The 23,761-nt window shown below is 35.4% G+C and overlaps 1 protein-coding gene across 3 annotated transcripts in view; it reads right to left on the bottom strand.

The window, feature by feature from the left end:
- Gpbp1 (GC-rich promoter binding protein 1) overlaps nt 1-23,761 on the bottom strand; it is a 67,074-nt gene that overhangs the window by 8,241 nt on the left and 35,072 nt on the right. For 2 of the 3 annotated variants that reach the window (XM_028783673.1, XM_028783681.1), the window contains exons 4-12: nt 23,118-23,241; nt 22,762-22,985; nt 18,398-18,464; nt 17,359-17,418; nt 9,687-9,871; nt 8,117-8,257; nt 6,871-7,038; nt 5,237-5,424; nt 1,675-1,777 (exon numbers count right to left, since the gene is read on the bottom strand). In XM_028783673.1, coding sequence (XP_028639506.1) covers nt 1,675-1,777; nt 5,237-5,424; nt 6,871-7,038; nt 8,117-8,257; nt 9,687-9,871; nt 17,359-17,418; nt 18,398-18,464; nt 22,762-22,985; nt 23,118-23,241 — 1,260 coding nt within the window. The remainder of the gene's footprint in view (nt 1-1,674; nt 1,778-5,236; nt 5,425-6,870; nt 7,039-8,116; nt 8,258-9,686; nt 9,872-17,358; nt 17,419-18,397; nt 18,465-22,761; nt 22,986-23,117; nt 23,242-23,761) is intronic. The other variant, XM_028783690.1, reaches the window with a different exon arrangement.

The following is a 23,761-nucleotide window of genomic DNA, read 5'->3' as shown; positions in this document are numbered from 1 at the left end:
GATATGATCTCCAGTATGGAGTGGGTGGAAGAGTGAGCTAAAAAAAACAAAAATCATTTGAATAGAAATTTACCCGAAGAAGTTACACCAAAGGATAATAAGCCCATGAAAAGACGATCAATTTCAACATGGTGGATTGAATGAGAGCATCCACAGACTCATAAATTTGAAGGTCCCCAACCATTGAAATGTTTGGGAGGATTAACAAGTATAGCAAGCACTGTTGGAGTACATGTGGGGGGTGGGGGAGGCGCTTTGAGGTTTAGAAAGCCCATGCCATTCTCGGTTTCTTTCTCCACCCCTCTCCTCTCTCTTTCCCTCCCCCATCTTCTCTTTTAGTCTAAGAATGTAAGCTCTGAGATACACCTCCAGGACAACCATGCTTACCTGCTACCATGCCCCTTACCATCCTCATCATGAACTCTAAACCCCTGAAACTATGAGTTCCAAATAAACTCTCCCTTCCATGAGTGCCCTTGGTCATAGCATCTTATCACAGCAACAGGAAAGTAACTAAGACACTAGTCATCAGAGAAACGTTTACTGATACTACTGAGTTGCCACTTATACTGTAAGAGAAAGGAGAGATAGAAAAGTATCAAATGATGATGTAGAGAAACTGGAACTCTTGTACTGTTAGCAAGAAGTGTGAAATGGTATATTACACAGGAAAGCAGCGCAAGGGTTTCTTTAAAAGCTTTCTTAAATTGTGATTCTATAAGATTTATTTTTTGTTTAATGTTCATGTGTGAGTACTTGCATATACATGTGTGTACTATGACATATCTAGTCATAGAGGCAATGGGATCCCATTACTGGAGTTACATATACCTATAGGCCACTGTCTGATACCCAAAGTGAGTACTGGGAAGTGAACATGGGCCCTCTGCAAGAAGCTCTTAACACTGAACCATCTCTCCAGTCCCTAAATATATCATAAAATGTACACGTGATAGAGGATAACACACGGACTCAGTTCTCTCCTACCCAGTAGGTCAAAGGGATCCAACTCAGGTTGTCAGGCTTTGTGGGGGAAGGGGGGCTGAAGAGAGAAGGAGAGGGGGAGGGGAAAAAGGGAGAGAGAGAGAGGGAGGAGGAAGAGAAGGAGAGGGAGAGGGAGAGGGAGGGAGGAAAGAGAGAGTGTGTGTTTGGTAGGGGGGGATTGATAAATTGGCAAATTTTATGTGGTATATTTTTACAAAATACAAGTACAATGAGGATAAAGTCCACATTCAAGTTATTATAACTGCTTCATGAAAGACTTCATTCAAAATATTTAGGTAATGTTTCTAAAGGTCACAGTACCAACCATAATATTTTGTATAGAAAATGAGTTATATATTATGAGAACTAATCTTTTAATCTATTATGGATTAAGAAAAATAACTTTTTGATGCTTTATCTAAAATTTCATAATTACTCTTCCAGAAAGGAAACAAGATAGTTTTTTAATATTGAATATTTTTTGAAAGGATCAAATTAATTAAAATTTGTCACCCATGTTAAATAGATAACCAAATAAAAAGTTTGGACAATAAAAATTTGGAAGCATTTTGTTCAGCCAGGTACTGAATATACAGTAAAGTCACTGCAAATTTGTCTCAAAAGGAATTCTGGCCTACGGTGGGATGGCTAGTGTTTCCCTGTGATTTGGTTAGCTTCAGATGTCCTTACCTGTTCACTAATGACTTGGAATTCTCTCATTTCATCCTCAGTTAAGGGAGCACAAGTTTCATCATTTTCACTGTCTTCCTGCCAGCCCATCTCTTTTAATAATCTGCAAAGAAGGAAAGTACACTTAGTTTAGAGCTTCACCTAGGTTGTGCAATTTTTATCTACATAGTATTATGTAGAAGAAAACTTAATCCACAATCTATTATATAGAGTCCTCAAGATACAAAATTGTTATACACAGTGTTATGTAGAAGAAAACATAATCCACAATCTATTATATACAGCCCTCAAGACACAAAACAACTTCTGAATTTGTTTTCTTAAAAATGAGTAATTGATCAAGTAAGCCATATTTGATAGTAAGAATGAATGAACTGCCGGAATGCTAAGATCTTTAGGGACAAGGTTCTCTATGCTGGAAACTTTCAAAAGCCAGAGTCAAAAATAAAAAGTAGTCAATCCTTGTACTGAGAGTAGCAATAATGCCACTTTTGCTTCTTCTTAAATACCACCACAATCTAACATATATTCTCGACTGCTTATCCTCATATTCTCATTTCTACTTGAAAGACTGCAAAAGCTTGTTCTATTTTGCACTTTATACTTTATTCTGCACAGCTAGGTCTTGAGTGTATGTCACCATCCTCGGTATACAATTCAATCTAAAAAAGAGGCAAGCGTGATAGTAACAGAAAAAGTTCTCAACTTACAGCTAAGTAGTGGAAAATGACTAACAACAGTCTTACTCTTCGCAATTTATTTCTTTTAAGAAGATACTTCCATTTTAGGAAAAGAAAGCTAAGAAAAGACTAACAGAAGCCGGGCGGTGGTGGCGCACGCCTTTAATCCCAGCACTTGGGAGGCAGAGGCAGGCAGATTTCTGAGTTCGAGGCCAGCCTGGTCTACAGAGTGAGTTCCAGGACAGCCAGGACTACACAGAGAAACTGTCTCAAAAAACAAACAAACAAACAAACAAACAAAAGACTAACAGAGAACTAACCATTTTGATTGGGCAAGCATGCAGCGCATACGGGAGGAACTTTAAAATTTCTACCTCTCTAAGGCCAATTTTTAAAAATTGCACTCCACTCCTTAAGCATTTCTGATATTTCTATTTGCATATCTTTCAACTTGCATCTACCACATAACAAGTTGTTATGGATTTCAGAGAATTTTTTTCAAGGTCTCAAAGAATTATTAGTACTCATGAGCCCTAAATAGTAACCAATGTGCTAGTCATATTTTACAGAGTAAGAATTACAAATAATTTAAGTAAAACAATTTGCTTACTTCACAGCAAAGAAGAAAAACAATTTTTTGCCTCCCAAATTATTATGTACCATGCTGAACTACTGCTTCAAAACCAGTATGTTCAAGTAGCATTAATTATTTCTTTGATCTCTATTCTATTATTCTTGATCTCTATTTGGCTTTTCTGATAAACTGTCTTGACTATAACATAGATAACTGTCCTTAAGAATACCACTTTTACTTAACCCTAATCATTCAGTACCACTTAACCCAAGGCTCATAAACTAAGACTAATAATAAAACTTACAGCTTTTGCTCTGGCCTATTTTTACCTCTTTTATTGTAAGAACTGACAAAACATTTGTGACGCCCTGGGTTCAATCCTTAACACTAAAGAAAGTGAGGAGGGAATCAAGCATTCTTAACTCTCCAGCTGATAAGCATGATTGCTTAATATAAAACAAAAGGATTATTGTTAGAAATTATTGTTCATAACTGATAAATGTATTTACTCTAAGATTATATGCACTTAAGAACTACAAAAAAAGTGAAAATTGAAGCTTCAAGAAAGAAATATGACATTTTCATTTAAAAAAAAATCTAAAAGCTGTAACTTTGTGAACTTAGAAAAATATTTTTATGGGCTTGAGGTGGTGCTCAGTGGTTGGAAGCTTCCTAGCAAAAATGAAGTCCCAGGTTCAACCTCTAACTCGAAACTCGCTCACATACAAAAAAAGGTTGAGTGACCATAATTTATTTGCCCAGTGAATTAGTCCTTACAAACTTCCACTTGAGAATTAGTTTCCTAAATTTAAATGCTAACTACACAATTTCCTGATTTTGAAACACTAAATAATCAACATGAATCTTGCATCTATGAGACAGAAATCAATGAAATCAATGAAAGACATACAAGTACATAAAATCATTAAAGAACTGCTGATGTATACATTTATTAATTTCTGTATGTATACATATATTCATACAAATGTTTTCAGTAATCGAAATGAACATTTTTTTCCTTTTTCTTTTGCATATTGTGATAATACACAACATAGCATTACTAGCACCCATGCAGAGGCTGTTCATCATTATACAACTAGATGTGCTTAGTTTTACAAATTCTACCCAGTGTTATAAAGATGTTATATAGGATGTGCACATTCTGCTATTAATAGCTTTAGCTAGCGTCTCACCTTCAGCCTCTCAACAGTATCTTCACACAATCAGTTCATACAACTCCCTGTGCACCAGTCATTATTTTCCTTTTTCTATGTACAATCTAACTTAACTAGGCAAACGGCCTATAAGCATTCCTCATGGTTTTTTAATGTTCACAAAATGCACAAATGTTCACGTATATTCACAATGCACTCAATTCCCAGCATCTACATGGCAGCTCACAGCCATCTGTAACTCCAGTTCCAGGGTATCCAATGCCTTCTCTGACCTCCAAAGGCACCAGGCATACGAGTGGTAGAGACTTAAATGCAGGTAAATGCTTAAACACATAAAATGAATCAACAGAGTCAATGAGCCATACTAGTCAGCAACGAAAAATGTACAAAGTACTGACATACCCTACCAGAGGGAAAAAATAAGATTAAAACCAATACAAAAAAGCAGAGACAGAATCCTACGTATACAGATGTCTACTATCTCAAATCTATATAGAAACAGACAGGTGACTACCAAAATGAAAGTAAAATAATTAAACTACAATGGAAACAGAACTATGAACGCACCAGCCTGGTCTACAGAGTGAGTTCCAGGACAGCTGGGCTATACAGAGAGACCCTGTCTTGAAAAACCAAAAACAAAAAAAAAAAAAAAAAAAAAAAGCTGGGCAGTGGTGGCATACACCTTTAATCCCAGCACTTGGGAGGCAGAGGCAGGCAGATTTCTGAGTTCGAGGCCAGCCTGGCCTACAGAGTGAGTTCCAGGACAGCCAGGGCTACACAGAGAAACCCTGTCTCGAAAAACCAAAAAGAAAAAAAAAAGAAGAAGAAAAAAAAACCTATGAACGCAATAAAAATCATCTGCCCATTTAAAATCAAGTGACACTTACTTTTAACAAACACATTAAAGGCAAATAGATTAGAGCTAGGTGTGGTGGCACATACCTTAGATCCCAACACTCAGACAGTACCAGGCATCTCTAAGATCCAGTACCCAGCATCACAAAAATAAACCAGGCATCTCTAAGATCCAGTACCCAGAATCACAAAAATAAACCTATCAATCACTTAAAACCTGATAATAAAGTCTTGAACAGAGAAAATTCCAGGAAAAAAAAGTAAAAAATAATTACCTGTGTTCTGCCTCAAGTGAACTGGAAAGAACATCAGTTTGTGGAAAAGTCGAAGAACGAATGATCTGTTGAGAAATCACCGAGGCATTGCCATTCTCCTGTGGAATTTCATTTTCATCAAAGTTCCTGTTTATATCTCTTTCTTGGTGAGTACTATTGCTGTTATGCAAATTAAATGAGTCGTCATCCTGATTTTTAGGGAATTTAAAAAATAAACAGTGAGTGAGTTCTACCAACAAGTAACAGAACCTGTTTAGAATCTCATAAAAATACAAAAATCTAAATTATTTCACCATCATTAAATTTCAAAGGCATTCTTTAAAATGTATATAAAGCCAAATAGATGAAGATAAAAAAAAAAAAGAGAGAGATGTTCCTGCTGGACTTAGTCCAACACCAATCTGCCTGATTAAGTCTACATGGTATTAGAATTAAAAGTATGTACCACAGTGCCCAGCCCAAAATTTGTTTTAAGTATAGATTTGTGTCTAGGCATGGTATAAATTACATGTACACACCTGTAATTTCAGCCTCTGACTAGTAAGCTAAGGATTATGAATTGCAGGTCAGCCTCCAAAAAAGATTAAGTAAAACAGTAAAACCCACATGTTTTTGCATAAAAATTGAAAAATACAAAATGAGAAACATTTCTGAAGAAAACAAAACAAAAAAACGCTAGCCATACGATGATGGTGCAAACATTCAATCCCAGGACTTTGGAGTAGAGGTTGGCAGTGATGGAGGCAGCAGTGAAGCAGAGAGAGCTCTGTGAGTTGAAGACCAACATGCTTTAAAGAGTACCAGAACAGCCCTGTCTCCTCCAAGCTAGCTGGTTTTCTTTATAGGGAGATAATTTAAGCTGTAATTTCAAAATAGGTTTATTGAGGGCTTATTTACAACAATGTCAATGTAAAGGCACCACTAGGGGTGGTGACAAGGTTGAGCGAGTACAAATTTGTTACCACCAATAAGTCTGAAGGGAAAGAGGAAACAATAGGGCAATCATCAATAGGGAAAGAATCAAGGAAGTAGTCAGCTGAGGACACATACAGGAAGAGAATCAGGGGGGGATTGAGGGCTCTGATCTCACTATCTTTCTATGTCCTGCTGGGGCTCCTCAAACTGAATCTAATGCAAAAGCAGAGCTCATTTCTAATCTTGCAAAGGAATGCAATGATTAAAATCGATTAATTAAAAAAAGTCATAGTTCAGTTATATCTGAACTATGTACAGAGCTGACCTATACTCATGTAACATCACTGTTAACACCCATCAAAAATACTTTTGCCCAAACCAGGTGTGGTGGTATATGTCTGTCCAGTTTCCCAGAGGTAGAGGCAGGTGACTCTGATCCCAGCATTCAAGAGGCAGAGGAAGGCAGATCTCTGAGTTTGAGGACACCTAGTCTACAGAGTTCGTTCCAGGACAGTCTAAATTACACAGAGAAACCTACTTTATATAAGCCCCTGGAATATCCATCCACCCAGAGAGGACAGGAATCTGCTAGCATAGGCTGAGCAGGAGGAAAACCAAAGATGAAGTTCTAATTAGAGTTTCTCAAGGTTCTAAATATTTACCCACATAGCTTAGTAATATGTTAATGTCAAATCAAGAATCACTGCAATTTCAATTACCTTCTCTGAGCCAGCATGGCTTTCATCTTCATGTTCCTCTTCTACTCTGTCCCTTTTCAATGCTTTCAAAAATTCACTCTTTTTATCACTGCGCATTCGCGTCAGTTTAGTTAAACGAGGCTGCTGATTAAGTTTGTCAACAGGCGAAGACGAATTTGAACGATTACACTAATGGAAAATTCAGAAATGCTAATGAACATGTATGTAGCCAGGTCAAACCCAGTTCACCATAATCTCTGTTTCTTACTGTACGTTCACTTATAAGGTAAAACTCATTTTAAAGTAGAGTTCAAAGTAAACTAACAATGTTTATTTTTCTTTGACATTAAATGGGTTAACTCTGTGACAACAATTTTAATTCCACAGAAATAAATCATAATAAGGCTAATTACTTGCAATAAAGTGGATATTAAGCTGGGCGGTGGTGGTGCACGCCTTTAATCCCAGCACTTGGGAGGCAGAGGCAGGTGGATTTCTGAGTTCGAGGCCAGCCTGGTCTACAGAGTGAGTTCCAGGACAGCCAGGGCTACATAGAGAAACCCTGTCTCGCAAAACCAAAAAAAATAAAAAATAAAGTGGATATTAAAGAGCAATAAACCAGTTAGAAATATTGATCCTAACAGAAGATTTTTAAGATCCAAAATTCTGCAGGTAAGAACATAAATTATATATGGTTTTGATATTGCAATATGGGACATAAAACAGCTTAGTACAAAAATAAAGGTAAGAGTCTTTGATCCTAGATTAGTCAAGAAACCCCCTATCTGGGTTTCAAAAAATAAAACTCCCTAAGCTGTCACGTACTCACATATACCTTTGCTTCCACTGCTCTCTCTAAATCACTGTTACTACTACTAGTGTCCACCACTGTCAAAACAAGACTATACATATCCACATTCATAGTCAAGGTCTAACCCTAAAGTAAAACCTCCACATGTATCAAATGAAACTACAATTATTTTAACACTTTCTTAACAACTCTTTGTAATGAATGGGTACATATGGGAGTTCCACTATTTTCTCTGTTGTCTAGAATGCTTAGGAATTTAAATTTCTATTCCTCAAAGCATAATGCTGAACTAAATTCACTGAAGGAAAAAATGGAAGCATCTCATCTTTAACAAATTGATGTAGCTAATTGGCAAACTATCAAGATTTACTTTAATGAATTGACGTAGCTAATAAATTGGTAAACTATCAGGATTTACTTTTAAATACATTTCTCAAGAAATGTTCAGTGGCATACCTCTTTCACTGAATTTGTTGATGGACTAATATTCTTGGCCGTTGACTTAAAAGTATTAAAGTTGCCAACACCATATGTAGATTCATGAGGAAAAGAAGTCCCGACTTTGTTTTCTTTAGTTTGGCTTTTCCATTGTGTAGGCTAAGAAAAACAGAAGACGCAATTGTTACCAAAAACAAATTTATGAAAACAGAGAAACACTAAGCAATGATTACATACAGCTCATAAGTTATTTATATACTACTTTCACCATCTCTCCATGGTCCTTTGACCCTTGTGTCTTTTGTTTTATCTATGTAGCCCACTAGCTAGCCTAAAACTCAAATCAGTCCCTTAATGCTGAGAATACAGGTATGAGTTTCTCTACAAGTAAAATAAAGATTTAATATGCCTAAATCTGGGGCTCAAGAGATGGCTTGGTGGCTCTTACAGACAGCCCAAGTTCAGCTCCCAATATCAACGTCACAATAACCATTAACTCCGCAATCACCTGTAATACCTCTGGCCTCTTCAGGCACCTGCACATACATGATTTAAAAATAATAAAGGGGGCCGGGCAGTGGTGGCGCACGCCTTTAATCCCAGCACTCGGGAGGCAGAGGCATGTGGATTTCTGAGTTCGAGGCCAGCCTGGTCTACAGAGTGAGTTCCAGGACATCCAGGACTACACAGAGAAACCCTGTCTCAAAAACCAAAATAAATAAATTAATTAATTAATAATAATAAAGGGAACCCAGGTGTGCACATGCCTTTAATCTCGGCACTCTTGAGGCAGAGGCTGACCTGTAGATTCTGTAGCCTCATCTACAGAATCTAGGCCAGCCACAGCTACATTAGAGATCTGTTTCAAAACCACAAACAAAATAACACTGATAATGATAAAGGGGAATGATAAGATGCTCAGTGGATAAAGGCACCTGTTTCTGAACCTGTGTCTAATCCCTGGAAACTACAGGTAGAAGACTTCTAGAAAAGTTGTCCTCTGACCTCCACTTGTACATTGTAGCACATGTAAACATAAACAACTACACAAAATAATGTGACTTGTAAACTAATACATTAATCCTTTTTTTTAAGTCTAAATTATGGTTATTTCCAAAACTCAAGAGTGAGAAATTTCCTTTTTATTGTCTTACAATAAAACTCATTAGCACTTCAAAAACTTACAACATGTAGCAAGCAAATATATATTATTGTATCCAACAGATCAGAAATTTTAAGTTTAATTTTCTCCTCTTAAAATACAGAGGAATGCCAGGTGGTGGTGGCGCATGCCTTTAATCCCAGCACTTGGGAGGCAGAAGCAGGCGGATTTCTGAGTTCGAGGCCAGCCTGGTCTACAGAGTGAGTTCTAGGACAGCCAGGGCTACACAGAGAAACCCTGTCTTGAAAAACCAAAAACAGAGGAACTTAAAAAAAAAAAAAAGTTTATATGCACAAAGCTACTTTTTACAGCAGATGGAGACATAAAAAAACAGCAACTGGTCAAAGTGCACAGAATAATTCATTGTAGTGTGACAATTCACAAATGGGACATCTCTGACAAATTTGGCTGCACACAAGGACTTACTTTTGTAGGTGGAACAGCAGGTTTGGGGACTAAGCCTTTATAGACACTCGGACCAGTTCCATTCTTAACTGGCTGTGACTGGAGGTTTCCTGCTACTGGGAATCCAGATAGCTGTAAGTCTTTTGTATTACCTTTCTTAATGACCAGCATTCTTGGAGTTCTAGATTTAGGATTCGGGGGATATTCTGCATAAATAAAGCACAAAACAATGTTATATACAATTTCAAATATTAGGATACAAATCACCCTACCAAACCTTAAAGCATTTTTAAAAAAATAGTAATATCAGCTGGTTTGGGGTTGAAATAATTAATCTGAGTAAATCAAATTCTAGCTTAAGAAATAAAGCTAAAATATAATCTCATAAAATGTAAGAAGTAGGTATTGCTACTTACTGTAGAAGATATAAACAGAAAACCAGAATTAAAATTTATACATTTTTTCTCTTATTCAAAAAAAGAAAAATCTACAAACTTCATGCTAATGATTATAATACAAAAGCTCTAGTTTCCCCTTATGCTAGTTTTAAAATTTTGTCAAAATTTCCTATTATTTTTTAATCCTTTCATTATACTAACAAACTCATAATCAATGAGCAAGGACCAACAGTTCCAATATTTATAAATGTCTATTAATCAACTATAAGTTAAAAATAAAAAATAGTTTTCATAATATCAATTCATTAAAATATTTAACAGTTTTATCTAATTATAAAATAAGACATCATATCATATGAGATCAGGGTAATCAACTCAATCTGCTTTCTAAAGCTAGTACTAGAAATAACTAGTAGATAAATTTTTTTTCCAAGACTACTGTACTTGCTAAAAATATGAAACATTTTCCCTGGAATTTAATCAGTTTGTATGTATGAACAAACAGGTGTCATACATACTTATCATTATCACAATGTAGTATATTCTACATTCCTTATAAAAATTTCTACAAGTTACCAGCTTCACAATTAGAAAATTTACAATAGTTAACTTAGATACAATAGTTAACTTAGACCAAAAATCCCTAAAATAAATCTAAATTAAAATTAGCTCAGAATACTAATGACATTCTTTATGAACTGATCAGCTAGGTAGAAATTTGTGCTGATATCCTGTCCCCAAACTACCAACTTCTTATCTTGGTAACAGAATTATAAGGACTCCTACACTTTGAAGGACTTAGTTCATCTAAGATTCCAAAAGATTAATTGATGTTTCATCTACTACCATGCAGACAGGTGTAAACGAAGGCTTAGAACAAAATGAGGAGTACCTTACCAAATATCATATATGTTGAATTATTAGGAAAAATATCCAGTAAATTTTGGCACCTAAGAGACCTAATAGATTGAAAAAAATACCCTCAAGCATTTAAGAACAAAGAAAACTGTCAAAATATAGTTCTTATATTATTATACATTGAAGAAAATAAAAAATAAAAATGAAGATCTAAAATACAGAAAGAATAACTAATACTAGACACTCAACTGGTTTAGCAATTTTTAGAAAAAAATGTAATAGTGTGAACAAACTACTAATAATAAAAATTAAGAAAAACCCAGGCTCTTAACTGGATATGATTGGTAGCTAAGGCAGAGTTTGGCTAAACTGCTTGTGCTAAAATTGAGACACTGCTAGATTCCTCCTACCAAAAAGGTTCTTGAAGAGTATCATGATGGCATTTATGGTCCCAGCACTTTAAAAAAGGAGACAGGAGATTGCTTGTGTATAGGAGTACCAAACTGGTTTCATTAACACAGTAAGATATCATCTCACAACAGGGGTAGAAAAATTCCTGGTAGTCCATGGTTAGGAGTCAGTGCTCTCAAAAGGGGAGAAAGAAGTTGGAATTATATAAGACAGTAGCTTAGGCTAGAATTTTAAATAGCATCAAGTAACGTGAGGCATAACTGATTTTTTACAAAATACAAATGACTTTAAGGATATCAGACATCAGGCTTTGAAACAGGAGCATTTCAATCAGTATTGATAAGATCTATGTTCACATTCCTTCCCTCAGGCATTCATTCTTTTACATTAAGTTACTTACATTAAGTTAGCCAATAAGCTATACAGAACTAGAGGTGCCAGCAAAAGGGTGATCAATAAATACTGCCAAAGGAAGATGTGAAGGGAAAAGATTCAGTTTAGAATGGGCACAGAGAAGTGTAACAGCTGAGAATAATCTAATAATCTGCCCTGTGGACTCTCAGAAGCAGTGAAATGAAAATGTCAAGATATGATGGAAGTAAACAGAGTTTTTCCAGCCAAAATTACATAATTCACAACCTAGTCTCTTATGTTTAAACAAGAAAGTGGTTTGACAAAAGTTGAAAACATATGAACAAATAAAATTTATAAATATGTCATCATTGATTTTAAAACACAAGATGGATGTGGTGGTTGGTACATGTAGTGGGAGAGACAGGACAGACAGGAAAGACAGGAAGATGGAGGAAGAGAAAGACCATCCAGATTCCGCCACAGGTAGCTATGAATATCTAGGTGGGCAGTTTATATCAATATCAATTGGTTCTGAGTTCATTATGTGGACATTTTGTGGAGTGAGAATTTATTGAAATAAATCTGACTGATAAGTTACAAGCCTCTAGAGTTTTGATTTTCCTTGGTTAGGGGGTTTTGTGACACCTAACCACAGGTAGCAGATGGCAGGGAATGTGAGCAGAGTAGGCAGAAAGAGAATCGCAAGATGGGTGGTTGCTGCATGGGGCTACTGCTACAGGTACATGCCTGAATACCCAAGGCTTGAGAAGTGGAGGGAAAAGTCACAAAGTTCACGTCAGCCTGCACTGCATAATACTGAGACCCTAACTCAAAAAAAAAGGAGTGTGTACGATAAGAACAGTAGGAGGCAGAAAAGACTGAATATACAGATAAATTCGCTTTTGTTTTGCTTTGAGCCTCAAATTGATTCCGACTACAAATTTCACCTTTCCTAAAACTGAATTCCTTGAACCAAGAAATATTCTGGCTATTTCTTCAATGAGTGAAAAAGAATGATGGACTGTCCTATAAAGAAGAAAGGTGAAACCTAAGAAATCACTCTCAGAAGACTAAGTAGCAAAAGAGATGACAAAAGTCCCAGAAGAGGATAAAGAATTAAAAGTGAAGAGAAGCAAATACTGTGCTGTTTTACAAATACATAAGTATCATGATACAGAGAAAAATAGGATTTTGTACATGATTATCAAACTCTAATACTAACTTCTAAGTAGATCTAATCATTGTACAACTTTAGAGTTGGTCTTTCACTTGTAAAAAGAAGTCTTGTATCATAATATAAATTTTTTGGTATTTAAATAACTGATACAAAATACACACTAAAAGGGATATGCTATCTTCAGAACAGCAACAACTCAAAAAGGTATGCTTTTCCTAGAACTTAATGTTAACATATAAGAGTTTTTAAAAAGGCCATGGAGTGGTGGCACATGCCTTTAATTCCAGAACCTGGGAGGAAGAGGCAGGTGCATCACTGTGAACTGGAGGTCAAACAAGACTGTTACACAGAGAAACCCTATCTCAAAAAAAAAAAAAAAAAAAAAAACAAGGCAAACAAAAAGAAAACAATTATAATAAAAATATGTAAAGGCCCACATATATCCTATAAAGCTATTCTGAATAAACTATACAAACATTGCCCAGTTAAGAAAATCTTTTTGACTGGTCTACAGAGCGAGTTCCAGGACAGCCAGAGATACACAGAGAAAACCCTGTCTTGAAGAAAGAAAAAAATGAAAAGAAAAGAAAATCTTTTTGAGACCAGTGAGATAACTCAGCAAGTAAGGACACTAGTCACCACACCTGACAAACTGAGTTTTAATTCCCATGGATCTACATATTGGGAAAACAGAAGCGACTTCTATAAGCTGTCCTCTAACCTCTACATGCACCACTGCCAACAACCACAAAATAATGAATTTTTTGTTGACTATAAAAATAAAAAGTGTAATTCTTTAAAGGAAGCTCTCATAGGGACTAGAGAGATAGTTGGCTCAGTGGGTCAGAGAGCTCACTACACAACCATGAAGACCAAAGTTCAAACTCTTAATACCTACATCAAGTTGATGTGACCCCAGGTGTGCCTGTAATCCCAGCATTGTGGGGAACAGAGACAAGAGGACCACTGGCTCTTACTGGCTGCCAGCACTGCTCCAGATTCAGTGAGGTAACCTGCCTCAAATAATGTGGTGAATAACAAAGCAGAAACCCCAGATTCTCTTCTGGTCTCTGTGACCAAGTACGGACCTAACCTGGGCTACATAGTTAGACTCTGTCAAACACTCCGACATTCTTATTGAAACAATGATCTGTAAGTAATGGAAGGAATGATAGACAATTTTTAATTTGCACAGCTACATTCATTTTATTTTTTGTCTCTTTACATTATTTCCCAACTCCTACAAGCATTAAACTTTGAGATTCAAATATCTCAGATCTTTGTCAATTGTTAAAACTTCCTTCCATTCAAGAATGTGTTTGAAATTTTCATACTATTTTTTTCCAACGAGCCTCCTAAATAACTAATCTTACATAAGTGACTTATGGTCTTGTCATGTATGCCTTCTTTATACCTACCAATGCAAAAATTAGGTTTTAATTTTTTTAATACAGAGACACTAGTAGGGGAGCACTGGCTAAATTTTTCAAGAAAAATCAGAACATTGCTTCAAATAATAAACTCAGGTAGCTGGCATAGGAAGACTGAGCATTTGAAGACAACCTGGCTACAGACCTTGAACATTTCCATTCATTGACCATCTCTCTCTGTCTTTCAATACCGTCTTCATAGAGTGACCCACTGCATACAATCTGATTCTATCACTGTATTTATTACTTCCTTTCTGGTCTACTACTTACAAGTTTCATTTCTGCCTTTTAATGATTCTGTAATTCTTTTCACTTATAGGATATGAACATAGCAATTGATATTGACCACTTGTGTCATGATAAGACTTATGAGTAAGAAAACAAAAGCAGTAATTTCGTGTTTTGTGATCATCCTCATCTTTCAGATAAGAGAATTAACTCAAAAATAAAGAAATTAAGTTATCTATTGTGTATCTAAATAACCAGTACAAGATCTAATGCTAGGACCTAGATCGAGCTGATTACAAAGCCAGTAGTCTTAACAACTATACTGAGAGAAATAATGGAAATTCAGATATTCACATATCAGTTATTTTCAAAATGTTTAGTACTTTTGTTTGTTTGTTTGTTTGTTTTTGCTTTGTTTGGTTTGGTTTGTTTTTTTCGAGACAGGGTTTCTCTGTGTAGCCCTGGCTGTCCTGGAACTCACTCTGTAGACCAGGCTGGCCTCGAACTCAGAAATCTGCCTGCCTCTGCCTCCCAAGTGCTGGGACTAAAGGCGTGCACCACCACCGCCCGGCTAATGTTTAGAATTCTTAACTAAAAATATTATCTGAAGGTCCAGATAAAAAACTTGCAGTGTATTTATTTCCAAGTTGAGCCAAGGCTAGCTCTGAGTTGAAGCTACTTTAAATTCCTGTCTTAATAGAAGGATCAATTTAATGTATAAATGCACGAAGTAAAAGTAAGTAGCATTTGAAGTATATTTTCAAAATAATTTCAATTTTCCTATGACAATAATGACAATATATCATACTCCAAAGAATCTACATCAAGCAATTAAATTAAATTCCTATTGTGAACTTATTTTAACAGAGAAAAACAATCTGCTAAAGATTACTTCTTAAAAAAAAAAAACATAGACACTGGATTTTGCTGGGTTTGACTGCTTCTATTTAAAAATCTGTTTTGATCTGCAGCTGTCTTAATCAGTCAAGTTTACATTAGTATCAACAGACATGGTGACTTTCCTTTAATGAGATTTCTTGCTTTATTCATATAAAGAATACACTTAAAGATACTTCACAAGCCATGTGTAATATCATACACCTATAATTACAGAGCTTTGAAAATACAGACAGAAAGATCAGCAGAATCAAGCCCATAAGACCCTGCTTCAACATAAGTAGGGGCAAGGGAGAAAGGAGATACAATTGAAATGTCTTTCTTTTTTTAAATCTACATAATACTATTTCATTCCTCAACCTATATACTTCAGGCTATGTTCCAGTTCTCTAGTTAATGATAAAATGAGGTTTTTTGAGTTTTGTTTTGTTTTTGAGTGGTGGCAGTAAGATGTCGCTAATATGTTTTAATTTAGAAGGCTAAAGACTGCCGGGCAGTGGTGGCGTACACCTTTAATCCCAGCATTTGGGAGGCAGAGGCAGGCGGATTTCTGAGGTCGAGGCCAGCCTGGTCTACAGAGTAAGTTCCAGGACAGCCAGGGCTACACAGAGAAACCCTGTCTCAAACAAACAAACAAACAAAAAAAGAAGGCTAAAGATTCTAATAATGTGCCTTATACAAAAAGTGCTATGCCAGCTATGAACAATAATCACAGATAGTCATCATATTATTATATACAAATATAAATGTTGACCAGAAGACTCTATTAATTAAAGAATTATTCTTCCGTGACTTAAGAACAATTCTGGTGATATGCTATTGGCACATAGCAGTCATCAGGACTTCTGAAAATTGCAACATCTATTGACAGGCACTGTATCCTCAGTTGCTTACACATACACACTCAGCTTTCTTTCTCCTTCATTGTTCCTCAACTCTCAAAGTAACACAATCATTTTAAAATTCCCATTACACATTGCCAAGTATCTTGAATTGCGATTTTAGCATCTTGTTATTAAGAACATAGATATTACTTAATAGTCATTAACCTTTTTTACCAAATACAGCTTTGATACAGGTTAAGACAAAAACACTATGGAAGTCCTAAGTATATAAGCTTGAATGCAGATGTCCCCAATAAAGCCAGCTAAATCCTAAGTAAAAATAAACTGTAATAACTTTATTTTAAATAACTTAATTTCCCTCAAATTGTTTTTAAATTTGAGTATTATATTAAAGATAGCCCATTTACAACTGACAAAGTCATAGTTTGGGAAACAATTTTTTTCACTTTGTAAATACTAAATTTTTGTTAGTAAATTTTTGCTTACCTGGTAGTATCATTAGAAAAGTTCTACTGAAGTCTTTGCTAAAATCCTTTCATCTTCCTCAGGAACATAGCTACTCTAAATGTTGCAATGAGGAAAAGCATACTTGGGAACCCAGGGTGTAAATGAGAAAGGAATAGAGTGTAGTGTGATACAATGAAGAGTTTCATTGTCTTCCTATGGGAAGCACTCAAAATTTAACCATTAACCATTCCACAATTAACCTTTTATTTTTAATGCAGACAACATATCTTAGTTTACATTAAACAAGAGTTTACCTCCCCTTTAAATATCTTTTCAACTCGATTCCAAATCCTTAAATCAACTCAGAAACAACAAAACCAAAATCTTTATATACATTTAGTCTAGTTTTCAAAGCTGTCTTTGTCTTTAAATCATATCTAAGATTAAGCCAACCAAGGACAGTACCACAATAGTATCTTATAGTTTATGACAAATGCTGACATTCATGATTTTTAAAATTTACTTGCATTCCACTAAAATCCAAATCATCCCTAATTTCTTAGAGAGTCTATTTAACACTTTTCAGGTGATTCTATATTCTTATGCAATCAGTTGTTCCCAGAAAAACTGAATAATAAGGAAACATACCTAAGAGAGGAGCTTGGGAGATTTTTTTGGTTGGGTATGTGTGTGTCTGGGCGTGTAGGCCTGGGGAGAGTGGTAGAAATACTAATTTGCAATACAGAAAAAACAATGCCATTCACATGGTTCTAACAAAAATGTATGACCACCCCCTCCCCCCACCCTCAAAAGACATTAAGAGGGAGAGCAAAAGAAAACAAAGTAATTCCCCAGTTTCACCTCATAAATATAATTAAGACCAGAACGGAAAGTGGCAAAGTTTAAAATAATGCCATTATCATTAGGAATAGCATGCTCTCATAAGCCACAATCCTTTTATATAGTAAGTTGTTGGTTTTCAATTTAAATATTACAAATAAACATGTCTACACAGTTTAAAATGGATAGCACTTTTAAAGTGGTATCAAATTCAAGTTTATTTTTCAGAAATCTTTTAAAACTTCATTATTTTAAACTTCACTTAAATCTTTTAAAAGCTTTCTAATTTGTACTATGAGTCCAGTTTCTTCTATAAGATATTATCAAATTAAACTCAGCAGTTTTAAATGGGAGTTATTTGCCAGAAATTCGTTAAGCTTTAAAAAAAACTATCAAATAATGTCAAATATAGACTAGTCAAAAGAAAAACTATACAATTAAACAGTCTATACACAACCAATTTCATATATAAATTAATTTCATATTACAATGACTAAAAGTACTTATTTTCCAAGTTAGCAAAATTTTAATTACACAAAACTAAAAATTTAACTATATATTAAATTGTCTGAGATTATTAGGCTGCTCTAAAAACTTCATTAACCACAAATAATTCTCAAAAAGATCAAATACATAATGTCACTAGCATGTGTAAATTAAGTATTTCAAATCAAATTTATACCCCAATCTTTCCTTTAAAAGATATTACTTTGGTAGCTAAGCACATCAAATGCAGTTATTAAAGAGTTTTACTGTACCCTATTTTGTACTCTTTTAAAAGAGTACAGAAAGAGCCTAGAAATACAATATATTCTGTCCCTCAAAAATTAAATAAAACATTACTTACCCCATACACCCGCAGCTAAAGATTTATTCTGATTTGGTTCTCTCTCATATTCAGGATTTAATGATGGCTAAAAAAGAAATTAAATTTTAAAATGTAACAGGGTATATAAGAGTTTCACATATCCAAGATCTTTTAAAACAATCAGTTATACATTTTATAATTGATGAACATGAATTAGCTATAATAACTAATTCTCCATAAATTTTGCATTCAATTTTCTCTGCTAACCATTGCTAGTTGGAGACAAAGAGAATCTTTATCTTAACCTAATTGCCTGAGAAACATTTGGAATAAACATTTGGAACACGGACACAAGGGCTGGAATGTAGTATAATGGTAGAGTGCTGGTCTAATACATGTCAGGCCCTGGGTTAAATATTCAACACCACCAAAAGACAAAAAACCCAAAGAACCCAGATTGAATATTGAACTTAGGGCCTGGCCAACCTATAGCAGCTGCTATTTAGGAAGTATAGGAAATAATGACTTTAGTCAAGTAGTTCAAGGCAGGATGATCAAGAGAGCAGTGAATGAAAACCCCCAGACAGAAGTATAATACTTTCTGCACTATAGAAAGTTATGACCAATGAGATGAAAATTATACTATATGTCAATTATATAAGGTGTTGTATCAATAGACTGGTTCTGTTAAAACATACATTCTGAACACATGAGATAATGAGGCAAGAGAAATTCAGAGTGCCATCCCAAGTATATAATGAGATTAAGGACAGTTTGGGATATAGGAGAGAGCCTGTCTCAAAGGAATAATAGAAGTAAATAGGATCGATTGCTACCCAGCTTTTTCTGTAACTTGCATAAATAAACCCTGTCTCAATAAAGTAACAGAAAGAAACACACACACTCCCAAAGCAAAGTACGACATTTTTTCAAGAGATGTTAGGAATTACTCAAAAGAGATAAAAAGCATTAATGAGTACTCTAAAGCTAACCTTGGGAGATGTTTACACTCTAGAATCCTAAGACTTACACTATTATATCAGGTTACTACCTGGCAACACAGCCTGTTTTCCTTAAGAAAGATGAATAAAATGAATCCAGGTACAAATTTTTTTAAATATACATAGAAATGAATTATTATTATTAGCCCACAAGAATGTGTATGTATACCAGCATAACTAAATCCTTCACAGAAACTAAAACAGAATTAAGTTTATTTGTTGGCTATATATCCTTTTAATTATACTACAGCATTAAATACACTATGATAAATTATATAGTTTATAAATATATTTGCACATATACATATATATAAACTATGCCTATATTCCAGGTCTGAAGTTATAATAACTGATTACGACTATCTTAAAACTGGAGGTGAGGGGTAATATAATGTAATGGCAATTGGGGTAGGGTGTTTTTATTTTGGGTAGAGAGTTGAAATGGAGTCTCATTCTGCTGTAGCCCTGGCTAGCCTGAAACTCACTATGTAGACAAGACTGGCCTCAAACACAGAGGTGAGCCTGCCTCTGCTACCATGCCGGGCAGTCATTAGTTTTTACTAATAGCTTATTTTTCTTACTATGTATGTTTACAGGGCTAACCATTTAGTATTGGATAAACAAATGGTACAAGTAACATTATAAGGACTGAACAGGGTATATTTGCATATTTAGAAACTCTCTCTCCCCTTTCCCCGACTTCCTCTGTTTCCCCACACCTCTCAACAAAAGGCTGAAATGTCAGAGAGAAGACTGTTTGCATTGGTTAAGGGGGAAATTATATAATTTTATTATGATCCCATAAAACACACACACATGCTTTTTTAAAAAGAGCTTATAATATGTGTTTAATTCACTATATTGTTTAATGCATTGTGAGAGAACACTATTATCCCCAGTCTGATTGTGTAAGTTAAATTTTATGGTGATTATGAAGTGAAAAAAACAAACCATTCAAATGTAAGGTACAGAATCTTTCACTGTTACTTGATAATATCTAAAACAAATCAATTACTATTCATTTTTTATAAGCACTCTCCTGCCTCAAGTCCAGTATGTCCACTTTTTCCCTTCAGCTACCTGAAACACAGCCAAAAAATATCCAAATACCTTATCTTCAGTTATCAAAGCTTCCAATTCAAAGCATTACATTTAGAAACTAAAATCCTTGACACTAGACTCAACCTTTCTTCTTCGAGGGTTTTAATTTTAGTGGTGCTGGGGACTGAACCAGGGCCTCTTACACAAGAGAAGCACATGTCCTACCACAGAGCTACATATACTCCTAGTTTCATAGTGCTGACAAGGCTTGTTTCTGATCAATTAAGTCCCAGATTCAATGTTACATAGAAGACTCTTGACTTCCCTAACCAAAATGGCTACTCAGTTCACTTTCTCTTCATATTCTCTGAAAAATGCAAATTAATTTTTTCATTTAATGTTTTGAGTCTTCCCACCTGAATAAGAGCTCAATAAGAAAAGTTCACCTGTCATATTAAACTGTACAGTCATGAGCAGCAACAAAATCTTATAGCCACCCAAATAATATCACAGTAGTAATAAATGAATGTAAATTTTAAATTATCAGGAATGACTCAGAGCCAAGCACAGTGGTTAGTATACACCTATAAACCCAGCAATTGGAAAGTAAAGGCAGAAGGATCAGTTCAAGGCTATCTTCAGCTATATAGTAAGTTTAGACCTAGACTACACAAGACCCTAACTCAAACAACAAAATCCCCAAAGTTCACTGGGTCACTTTTCTGTAACTTAAGAAGAACAGTGTTTAGAGAAGACACATACTGAGATTAAGGGAAAGGAAAAGATGAAAAATCTGCTTTCATTAACTCAGGAGGAACACATGAGCCCTGAAGTTCCAGACCAGCATAGCCTGGACAGTCGATTAAAAACTCATTATCAGCAAAATCAACTAGCAAAATGCCTTTTCAAGACAATGTATGTATACACATTTACATGTATTTTTTTTCTTTTTTCTTTTTTCTTTTTTTTTGGTTTTTTTCGAGACAGGGTTTCTCTGTGTTTAGCCCTGGCTGTCCTGGAACTCACTCTGTAGACCAGGCTGGCCTCGAACTCAGAAATCCGCCTGCCTCTGCCTCCCAAGTGCTGAAATTAAAGGCGTGCGCCACCACCGCCGGGCTTACATGTATTTTTAAACACACATGAAGTAGAGTTTATGAGGTATTTAGTAAGCGCTCATGAGGCCACTAGTTCTAAGGTATTCAATTTTCTATAAAAATTAGATTAAAAAAACAACATAAATATGCCGAAAGATTCTGGAAGAAGTGGGAAGAAAGGAGGAAGGAAACCAGTTTAAGGCAGCACTGGTCAACAAAAAAATCCCTTTCAAGTGGCCAAGGAGACAACTCAGGAGGTAGAGGTACTTGCCCTCCAACTCTGTATGAAGTGGCTCACGCCTTTAATCTCAACACTTGCCGGGCAGTGGTGGCACACGCCTTTAATCCCAGCACTTGGGAGGCTGAGCCAGGTGGACTTCTGAGTTCGAGGCCAGCCTGGTCTACAGAGTGAGTTCCAGGACAGCCAGGGCTACACAGAGAAGCCCTGTCTTGAAACCGCCCCCCCCACCAAAAAAAAAAAAAGAAGAAGAAGAAAAAAAAAATCTCAACACTTGGAAGGCAGAGGCAAAGAGACAGGCTCTGTGAGTTCAAGGCCAGTTTGGTATATACTGTGAGTTCCAGGGTAACAAGAGCTATGGTAAGACCTTATCTCAAAATATTAGTAATAAGGAAAATGTTTAGGACACTTTTTATCATAATTTCAAATTATTTATTATAATTTATATTAGTGGTCATGGCTAAATACTTTAAAAAACTAACAAAGAAGGAGCAATGGTCTCAGAAAGCACAGTTAACTGGTATAGAGAGGTCACTGTGAAGAGAAGAAGATGCCTGCCTATACTAGCATTCTCCTTTGATTCCTTTTATTCTATCTGGACCCCAAGCCCACACTGCCCACATTTTTAGGCTGAGTATTGCTCCTTAATCTTAATCCTCTTTGGAACTGGCAACCTGGTCTACATGACAAGTTCGCAGCTATCCAGTGCAACCTAGTCTCAATAAAAGTCAAACACAAACACACTGTGGTCTGCACACACATACAAACTCAAACACAAAATTAAAAGGTAATAAAAATCAGTGATTCCTTATAAAATAAAGAACCAGATAACAACTCATGCTTGAATTCAACTCAGCCTGGGCATGAAACCCTTACTCAATACAAAATACCTGCAACTGGACAAGCACCTGTTAAGATGACCCTACAGAAAATTAACTGTACTAATTTTAAAAAACACTCGAGGAGTGCCTTTATACTAAAATGGCACTTGCAGAAACATCATTTGTATTAAAATTATGAGAAACTTACAAAATCCTCAGCCTCAAACTGTCTGCGTTCTCTTTTGTCTTCTTTCCTCCCAGTTTCATTGTCAGGGATGTTGTTTTCATGTAGTCCTTGGCTTTTTCCAGAATGGAAAATACTGCTACGAGAACGGGAATTTCCACCATGGTATCCCCCACGATGATTTATGTTTTCTGTACCATTTCTGCCATGCGTACGCCATCCATTTTTTTCTTTCCTCCCAAAATTACCTTTATTTGATAACAGTAAAGTAATATAAATTCAAAGATAGTTACACTTAACGACTGAATAGCAATCAAAACATCCTAAAGATTATGAAAAAAAAAAAATCATGAGTTCTATATTATTCCTTAGAACATTACCTCCATTAGGACGTCCAATACCAGAATCAAAGCCATCCGAAGAATTGTGTCGTCGACGACTCACATCATAACGATTTTCTGTCCATGAAAAATTTTCAGAATGCTTCTCAAAATTCAATGATGACTGCAATAAATACAAATACATTTATTAAAACTAAATTTAACTTTAATACCAGTAACACCAATTTATTTCTAATAGTTTAAATGGTTAATAATGCATCCAGTTACTTCCAAGATATTTGAAATATGTATGAAAATTAACATTGTTTGTCTCTTTTCTTCAGCTTTATAGGAAAAAATGTACATTTTCTTGAAAATTTCAAGAACTGCATCTATTTTTCCAGTAATAATAGCAACAATAAAATATTCCAAGAAAAGCAAGTTAAAATGTGCTCTGATTTTTCTTGTAACAAAGTAAAACATTCTGTACTACATTCTATTTGATTTAAACATTTTCATTCTGTTTATTTCTACAGCAAGAGAAATTGTCAGCTCGGTGACACACACCTTTAATCCCAGAAGAGGCAGAGGCAGGTGGATCTTTTTGAGTTCAAGGCCTACAGAGCTAGTTCTAAGACAGACATGGCTACACAGAGAAACCCTGTCTTGAAAAACCAAAACTAGGAGAGAAGGAGGAGAAAGAG

Source organism: Grammomys surdaster, unplaced genomic scaffold (genome assembly GCF_004785775.1).
Source record: "Grammomys surdaster isolate TR1022 unplaced genomic scaffold, NIH_TR_1.0 99, whole genome shotgun sequence".
Lineage (NCBI taxonomy): Eukaryota > Metazoa > Chordata > Mammalia > Rodentia > Muridae > Grammomys > Grammomys surdaster.
Note: the sequence above shows the minus strand (reverse complement) of the source record. Positions and strands in the feature narration are given on the sequence as shown.